General features: G+C 58.0%; 1 protein-coding gene across 2 annotated transcripts; it reads left to right on the forward strand.

The window, feature by feature from the left end:
• The first annotated feature begins 580 nt into the window (after positions 1-580).
• PTX4 (pentraxin 4) lies at positions 581-7,884 on the forward strand. 2 transcript variants are annotated; one of them, XM_032327116.1, is made up of 4 exons: positions 581-3,225; positions 3,895-4,531; positions 6,238-6,562; positions 6,907-7,881. In XM_032327116.1, exons 1-4 carry the CDS (start codon positions 3,085-3,087, stop codon positions 6,977-6,979), a joined length of 1,176 nt encoding a protein of 391 aa, XP_032183007.1. In that variant the 5' UTR covers positions 581-3,084; the 3' UTR covers positions 6,980-7,881. The 2 variants fall into 2 exon arrangements, with proteins under 2 accessions (XP_032183007.1, XP_032183005.1); XM_032327114.1 differs by having other exon boundaries at positions 6,238-7,884.
• The last annotated feature ends 1,369 nt before the right edge of the window (positions 7,885-9,253 follow it).

Here is a 9,253-nt window from a genome sequence, read left to right on the forward strand (position 1 = left end):
CAGGTTTTTCCTCCGAAGACACTTCTAGAATCCTCTCCTCATCCACGGGGTTTTGACACTTGATGACACCCTGGCCTCTCTGACACACAGTCTTGAGACTGACAGATGCTCTTGACTGTGACACCTTCCCAGACTATCTTCCCATTTTCTTTTCTTTTCTTTTCTTTTCTTTTCTTTAAGATTTTACTTATTCGGGTGCCTGGGTGGCTCAGTGGGTTAAGCCTCTGCCTTCAGCTCAGGTCATGATCTCGGGGTCCTGGGATCCAGCCCCGCAGCGGGCTCTCTGCTCAGCGGGGAGCCTGCGTCCTCCTCTCTCTCTGCCTGCTTGTGACTGTCTCTCTCTGTCAAATAAATAAATAAGATCTTTTTTTAAAAAAGTTTTTTTTTAAATAAGATCTTTTTTTTAAAAAAAGGTTTTTTTTAAGTTTTTTTTTTTTTAAAGTTTTTTATCTTTTTTTTTTTTAAAGATCTCATTTATTTGACAGAGAGAGACACAGTGAGAGGGGCAACACAAGCAGGGGGAGGGTGAGAGGGAGAAGCAGGCGTCCAGCTCAGCAAAAAACCCGATGTGGAGCTCAATCCCAGGACCCAGGGATCATGACCCAAGCCAAAGGCAGACACTTAATGACTGAGCCCCCCAGGCGCCCCCCTATTTTCTTCAGTCTCACTCTCTGTACTCGCTTTTCATTGGATTGACCTTGAAGGGCATGTTTTCTTTCTCTCTCTCTCTCTTTTCATCTCTGTCTTCTTGCCCTACTTTCTGGGCAATTCTTTTAAGCCTTGCCTTTTAGCTGTCCTGATTTAATTACTTATTTATTTGGAAAATCCTCCTTTTCATCTTTCCGGACCAACTTCTTCATTTTTTATTATTCCTTTTCTCGTAATATCCACATTTCTGCCTTGCGGACACAAAGCTTCTCTAGTCTTCCTGGGGGTGGTATTTAAGATCTTTCAGAGCTTTCCCTTGGCTCTCTGCATTTTTCTGTTTGGGAAGATTTCTGTCAGAGGCCCCTGTGTCTAGAGATGTCTAGTTTAGCCTTCATATTAAGCCCGAGACAGTTAAGGGCCAGAAGCTCTGTATGTGGATGAGGGGAACTTGCTTTGACAGATGGGGGGGAGGGAGGCTCTTACTTCTTCCCAGGGTTAAAGAAGTCCCTCCTCCTACCTGGGGGCAGGTGTCTGGCTATGGCTGCTGCTTTCTGGAAGCGGGTGGAACCCTCAGCGCCCCACAATTCAAAATGCAGCATCTTTCTCATCTCTTTCTTTTTAAGTCAGTTTCTTTATTGAAAGTGGTCCCCATGCCCAATGGGGGCTTGAACTCATGATCCTGAGAGTAAGAGTCAGGCGCTGTACCGACTGAGCCAGCCAGGCGCCCCAGCAAATATATTTTATGTAACCCAATCAGTCCAGATTGTTACCTTTTGAACACGTAGTCCCGTATAAAGTATGATGACTGGTGAGGTGGTTTGCATTCCTTTTTTGTACTAAGTTCTGAATGCAGTGTGCATTAAAACCCCCGGCGGACCTCAAGGCCAGTCACATGGCAGGGGGAAGGGGGGCGCCGGAGAGCCAGCTGACCACATCCTGTGGTGGTGGGGCTGGTGAACAGAGCTTTCACCAGCTGCAGGAGCTCAAAGAGGCTCCGGGGACTCAGGAGCTCTCTATCCAGACTCACACGAGTCCCTTCACTTAAGCCTGTGCCATGCCCCAACTTCCCAGTGTCCCTGGATGCCCTTGGCCTCTCAGAGCTCTCTGTAATAAGCCGAATGGTGGATCCCAAAACGTAGGTCCAGGTCCTAGGCCCACCCATGTGAATGCAAGCTTTTTCAGAGCCCTGGGGAAGAAGGAGCAGGGCCCTAGGACATTGGGGCACCGGGCGCGCAAAAGAAAAAACCCTGTTTTCAGCTCCCCTGTGGGGGTCACGGGTTACCAGCCCAGCCGTGGGACTTGAGCACAGCCAGTGGCCTAAGGAAGTGGGGCCAGTGGGGACCTCATCCCAGGGCTGGCTGCAGGGACCATGATGTGGGGAGGGAGCAGAATAAACAGCGGTCAGTTAGACAGCCATGCAAGTTTCCTCTTCCCCAGGCACCGCTTCAATGGCAGCAGAAGGACAAAGGTGAAGGAGCCCAGGGCCGAGGAGAAGGCAAGGGGAGCAGCACCAGAGGCACGGATCCATTGTGGCCTGGGAGAATGACAGGTCAAGGGCAGAGCAGGGGGAGCTGCGGAAAGAGCCGCCCAAGGGAAGGGAGGGAAGGAGTCAGTGTCCCCAGGCCACAACCAATGACCCGTAACCAATGGAGGTCCCAGGTCAGCAGGTCCCAGGCTGCGCCTTCCCAAGGCTCCAGGGAAGACCGCTCCGGCCTCATCCAGCTCTCCCTGCACCCGCAGTGCCCCGGTCTCTGCCTCTGTCTTCCCACGGCCTTCTCCCCTGTGTCTTTTCTGTCTCTTGTAAGGACCCCCTAATTCAGCATGGTCTCCTCTCGAAACCTTTCATGACGTCTGCAAGGGACTTCTTCCCAAATAAGCTCACCTTTGCAGGTGCACGGGGATTCACAGGGTTTAGGATGAGGACCTACAATTTCGGGGGCCACCGTTCAGCCCACCATGCAACCTCCACCACAGAATAATTTAAGGTGGCCCCCAACCCCATTTCCTTTGCCTTATCCGAGGGAGAGAGGTAGGCTTCACAGGCCCCTCTGTGCAAGGCTCACACTCTGGGCCCCACAGCGGACTTGGCTCCAGAGGCTCCCTGGCCCCAGCCTGCTTCAGCTTCTGGTTTTTGGGAGCCGAGTGCGTGTGTCCCCTGCTAAAGCAATCACCTCCGCATGGCTCTGAGCCGGCCAGGCCAGGGCTCGCACCCAGAATTGTCTTCCAGAGAAACTGTTTGCATCTGTTTTAAGCTTGTGTCCTTGGGAACCTCTAGCTCTCCAGAGCTCACTGACTGGAGGGCAAATGCTTTTCATTAAGGTGGCAGGAGGAAGCTGACTCCCAGCCAGGGTGGGAGAAGGAAAGCCGCCGCACTGGCTGGCTTGGGGGGGTGGGGGCAGCAGCGCACAGTCGGGGGCTCCTCTCCACGTCGTCAGGATGGGCTGCCCGCGGAGGAAGGCCCTGTCTCTCCTCATTATTCTTGTGCCGGTGCATCTGCACAGGGCTTTGTCGCAGGGAGCCAGCCCTGCAGGGCCAAGGAAGCCATTTCTCGAGCGGCTCCGCAGGCTGGAAGAGCAGGTGAGTGTCCCCACCACGTGGGACAGCTGTGAGTGCAGCTCTATGGCAGACGCAGCGACAGACGGTGAGCGTCCTGCTCTAGAGATGCAGACGTGAAACGCAGGCTTCTTTCCATCTGTGACTCTACTGTCCCCTGCAGTGGGGCACCCATAGAGTAGGCTGCTGGGCTCTGCTAGGAAGTCAAGCCAACCGACGTGGAGGACAGGCTGGGAGTCGGGCTGGGCGGTGGAGTGGGATGCCCCAAGAGGGGGCGCTGGAGGGTTGCTGGGCCGTGCTGGGCATGGGGTGGGAGCTCTGCCTGCACTGCCCTCTTTGATCCCCAGAAACCACTCATGAAGCTCGCCCTGCCCTACGTCCACTCAGGCAGGACCCCGAGTGTCACAGGGGTGAGGCGTGCACGGTATGGGGGGTGTAGGGGAGATGGGAGCCTGAAGCCCTCACCCCACAGTGTGCATCCCAAAGACTTTGGGCTGGTCTCGCGCGTCTCTGAGCAAAGCCGCCACGGGGCTGGGTGTGGTCATCGGCCCAGCCCTGGTGCTGCTGCCTGAGGAGCCGGTTAGCGTGGGGCACGGCCGGGGGGTGACAGGCACCAAGAAGCGTGAGCGGGAAGGCTTGTCCTGCGTCCTCGCTGGCCCAAGGCCCCTGTGACTGCTGCGTGTCTTTCTGTAGTTCCGGAGGTTTCAAGAGGTGACCTTAACCCACCTGCAAGACCTTGCCAGGAACTACAACCTGTCGTACGATGTCGATGCCCGGTTCCAGAGCCTGGCCCGCAAGACCCAGGCCGTGGCCCTGGCTGTGAACCAGTCACACGCTGCCATGCAGGGTGACCTGAGCCACCTCAGGACACGGATGCAGAAGACGCAGCGCAGAAGCCGGAAGGTGGAGTCCAGGCTGCTGGCCCTGGGGGCTGCCCTGAGTGAAAGGCAGCACACCCAGGACAGGGAGGACCAAGAGGCACGGAGGGGCGCCCTCTCCAGCCTGGCCCTGGCCGTGAGAGCCCTGCAGGACACGCTGGCTCACCTCACAGCCCTCGTGCAGGGCCAAGATGCCAGGCTGGGTGCTCTCGAGGCCCGGATGCAGGGGGCAGGTCCCGGCACCACGACCCCGGCGCTGACCCCGGCCCAGCCCCTCCCCCCACCTGGGCTGCCCAGCCCCAGCTCCCCGGCGGAGCACAGGGGGAGGCAGGTACTCAGACCACCTGAGACCGGTGACCCGCCTCAGGACTCTGCAGGCCATCCGCAAGGGACATGGGCACCCCCTGGCCCTGGCAGCCAGCGGGCGTGGCCCCCTGAGAAACCAGGAGAGAGTGAGTACCACAGCCTGCCCTTACCCTGTCGGCCTCCCCTCTCCTCCCTCGTGCCTCCTCAGGCCTCTGGTCCCTTCTGAGCAGCCTTCTCCCCCGAGCTGCGGGGAGAGGACACTTCACAGCCCTGCGCACCCCCCACAGAAACGGGGGCCATGGGGGAGGTGATGGCCTGTCTGCAGGCTCTTCCCAGCGCCCTGGAGCAGACATGCACAGACATCGGATGCTGCCCAGGGGGTCCCCCACTCCCTCCTATGACCGCTCTCACAAGGGCTGGTGGGTTAGCAAGATGTCCTCCGCCGCTCGGGGAGGTGTTTTGTGCCGAGCGGGGCCCCACTGCGGAGCTGGCCCTCTGCTGTCTCGGATCTCCCAGGAGAGGGTTTCTTGGGCACTACTGCGGGGCGGCCTTGCCCCGGGTGCTGTGGGGTTGAGCATTGGCCCCAGCCTCTATGCACTGGAGGCCTGTCCATGTTTGCCTTGTTTTTGACTGGATTGCTTCTCTGTCTGGCTGACCAGCCCTGGGGTCCCAGGAATCGGAAGCAGGGGCCCCCTCCCTCTGGGTCGCTCTAGCGGCCTCACCAATAAGACGGAGCTGACCAGCTGACCTCGGAGGGACCACCAGGGCCCCTTGGAAAGATACGGGGATCCCCAAAGTTCTGACAACTAAAATGCCTGCAGATATCCCTAGGTGTGTGCAGGGGGGGCAGTTACCCCCAATGGCACCTGCTCTATGTTATTATTATGATGATGACTGTTATTTTAAAGAGAGAAAGGGGGCAGAAGGGGCTGAGCAAGAATCTCAAGCCGACAACATGCTGAGCTCAGAGCCCAACCCAGGGCTCGGTCCCACAATCCTGAGATCACATGACCTGAGCCAAAATCAAGAGCTAGACACTTAACCGACTGAGCCACCTGGATGCCCCCTGCCCTAGAGTACGACAGATACCCCTGAGGGGAAGAGAGGGGCTGGGAACCCTCCATCCTTGGGTCCAGTGGGCTGGCAGGTGAGACCTGTAGGTCCCCAGCCTGCCAGTCGGAACCCCAGACCTCACCCCACCCCATAGACCCCCCCTGTCAGGCTGACCTGAAGGGGGGTGGCCCCAAAGACGTTCACATCCTGACCCCTGGGCCCTGTGGATGCAGCCCCTCGCGGGGTCAGTGGACTTTCCAGCTGTGATTACAGATTGTGAGACAGGAGGGGATCTGGGATTAACACCAGGGTCTTCTCAGGGAAGGCGGGAAGGTCAGAGAGGGAGCTGGAACCACAGGGACGGAGGTGAGAGGAAGGTACTTTGATGATGAGGGAGGGGCCGTGAGCCACGGAGCGGGGGCTTCTCCGAAAGCTGACGGGCAGGAAAGGATTCTCCCTGGGACCTCCACCTGGAGCCAGCTGCCTCCATCATGACTATAGTCGGAGGGACCAGCTCTGGCCTTGACCTCCAGAAATGGAAGATACTCAGTGCATGTTATTTGGAGCACCTGAGTCTGTGGGGCTCCCGCAGCTGGGGGCGTGCCTGCAGTCTCACTCCCGCTGGGGCGTAGACCGCGCTGGCTCCCAGTCTCCCCACCTGCAGGATGGGCCCATCATGCCATGGGGCCCACGGGGACCCCGCTCGGCCGGCCTCCTGGCTCGTGCTGAGGCAGCCCCGCCGGGTCTGCAGCCCCTGCCTCCGCGTGCTGCCGGGGCTGACTCCCCTCTCTGTTTCCAGCCTGTGACGTGGGCCCCGTGCTGGTCTTCCCTAACGCCTCCACCCAGAACGTCGCCTTCCTCAACCCCGGCTTCCCGTGGGGTCTGCGAGCCCTGTCCGTCTGCAGCTGGGTGCGCACGGCCTCGGGCCGCCTGGGCACCCTGCTGTCCTACGCCACGGAGGAGAATGACAACAAGCTCGTGCTGCACGGCGGTGGGAAATCCCTGGCCCCGGGAGCCATCCACTTCGTGATCGGAGACCCAGCCTTCAGGGAGCTGCCCCTGCAGCCGCTGCTGGACGGCCGGTGGCACCACGTGTGTGTCATCTGGACGTCCATCCTGGGCAGGTACTGGCTGCACGTGGACCGCAGGCTCGCGGCCACCGGCTCCCACTTCAGGGCGGGCTATGAGATCCCTGCAGGAGGGTCCCTGGTGCTGGGTCAGGAGCAAGACAGCGTGGGCGGTGGCTTTGACAGCTCTGAGGCCTTTGTGGGGAGCCTGGCAGGCCTGGCCATATGGGACCGGGCGCTGGTCCCCGGGGAGGTCGCAAAACTGGCCACCGGGAGGGAGGTCCCAGGGGGCGCCATCCTGACACTGGACAATGCCCAGTGGAGAGGCGGGTTTGTGCAGCAGGTGAACTGCAGCTGCCTGGAGCTCTGTCCCTGAGGCCCTGCGCTCTGGGTCCCCACAGGAGCAGCCTCCTCTGCCCTCAGCCACCCCCTCCCCAGCCACCCCAGTACACGTGCCCTGTCCAGGGCCACTGAGGGACACCCCGGGCGTTTGGGTTTGCAGAGCTGGGATGTGGACAAGACGCTTTAAATGTATCTTTCTCTGAAACCGTGAAAAGTCTGTGGCTGGGTAACAATTCCTCACAGTGGGCCTAGCATTCCCCACAGCAAACACTTTCTGTCTTGATTTTATACTATTCCCCAGCAGGGCAATGTGGGAGGGAGGGAGCGGGCTGACAGGTGCAGTGGGGCTGTGGGAGGACCCGCGGGCTGTGATGTCATTCTCTCCTGGGGGGGGCAGGACTCTGTGGGGCCTCACGTCTGGGCTGGGTTTGCCAACGGAGAGCCCTGTTTTCGTGGTACCTGGGTGGGTGCGTTTGAACGGCCCTCTCTCAAGGTGGCTTGGAAAGCCCCCGGGTGGTCCTTGCTGCCGTGTCCCTCATGAAAAGGACCAGGAATCCATTGCCTGCCCCGAAGCCCCAGTGACTTGACCGGTCGCCCCCCCGGGGCCTCCATCAAGGTGCCGCTGTGGGAGTCTTTGAAGGGAGCAAGTGATTCAAGCGATTCAGAAACAAACGGGAGCAATCGCAGGCCGCACTTTCAAGGCTCCCTCGTTGGGGTACTATGGGAGCAGAAGCCAGGCGGCCACCGGGATGTGTGTCCAGTGCAGAGATTGTCAGTGAATTCACAGAGCTGTGCCCCCATCACCGCAACCTAGCTTTAAGGTGTTTCCATGCCCCCCCAAATCATGCCTGTTAGTGGTCGCTCCTGTCCCCCCCAGCTCCGGTGCCCCCTGACCGGGACCCGACACTGCTCTCCATTCACCCGCTTCCAGTCTCTGGCTTTTGTGAATAAATCTCTGCGAGCACTCTCACATGAGTCCTTGTGCATTCATGGGTTCCTGTTTCCCTTGAGCGGGGGCCTGGGGCTTGAATTTCTGGGTCTCGTGGGGAACTCATGTCTGAACTTTCAAAGAAAGACCGGTTTGCAGAGGAGCTGCCTCCCTCTCCGTTCCCACCCCACCCCTGCTGGTGTCAGCTAGATGTCTGCCTGCCAATGTTTATTTTTACAATTCTGAAGCGAGGTCCCTAGAAGATCAGGCACCGACAGAAGGGCCTTACGTTTCAGTGTGATGAAAACGAACCCCTACGGTATCGGGGATTCTCATGGGAGAACCAAACACGAGCTCACACAATCAGGAAGGAGGCCATGAAGACAGGAGAGGGTGCTCAGGCAAAGGGGGGGCACCACGGCTGGGAGAGGCAAGGAATCACCGAGTTCAGAAACAGCCTCGGTTCTTAGAACTCTCCTTGCTTTATTTTTTTATTTTTTATTTTTTTTTATATTTTTAATATATTTTTATTTTTTTTAATTTAAAAGATTTTATTTATTTATTTGACAGAGAGACATCACAAGTAGGCAGAGAGGCAGGCAGAGAGAGAGAGAGAGAGGAGGAAGCAGGCTCCCTGCTGAGCAGAGAGCCCGATGCGGGACTCGATCCCAGGACCCTGATATCATGACCTGAGCCGAAGGCAGCGGCTTTACCCACTGAGCCACCCAGGCGCCCTATTTATTTATTTTTAAAAGATTTTATTTTTAACTAATCTCCACACCCAATGTGGGCTTCAGCTCACGACCTCGGGATCAAGAGTCCCACACTGCACCAGCTGAGCCAGGCATATACCCTGAGAACTCCCCCAATTTTGTTTTTTTAAAGATTTATTATACATTTGTTTGGGAGAGAGCACGCATGTGCGCATGCATGAGAGCTTGGGGAAGGGCTGAGGGAGAGAGAGACTCCCGAACTGACTCACCGCAGAGCACCCCATGCATTGGGGGTGGGGGGCACTCAATCCCCGACCCTGAGATAATGACCTGAGCTGAAACCAATGGTCAGATCTCAGGCTTAACCGACTGAGCCACCCAGGAGCCCCTCCCCCACGTCACCTTCGCCAGCCAGACTGGCCTGGCCTCTCAGCCCTGAAGCTGCTCCTTGAGGGAAGTGCTCTATCTAAATAAGGACTTCCTGGGTCTTCTAGGGCACTCCCATCTCTGCAGAGCTGTAGTCCCAGCCATCAGGGGCTGTGAGGTGTTAAGACGAGGTGGCTGCCTCCCCATGAGTCAAGGTCAAGAGGAGGCATTCTAGGACCGAAATCCCCCTGGGTGGCTCCATGGGTGCTCCCTGAATCACTGACTTTGGCTTCCCCTTGCACTTCCCCAGGGCACATGCACCTTTAGGGACCATCTCGGGCTCTTCTTTCCTGGGCCCCTGGGACTTTCTCCGGAGGTCTTGGGATGACATGCTGCTTT

This window comes from Mustela erminea, chromosome 20 (assembly GCF_009829155.1).
Source record: "Mustela erminea isolate mMusErm1 chromosome 20, mMusErm1.Pri, whole genome shotgun sequence".
NCBI lineage: Eukaryota > Metazoa > Chordata > Mammalia > Carnivora > Mustelidae > Mustela > Mustela erminea.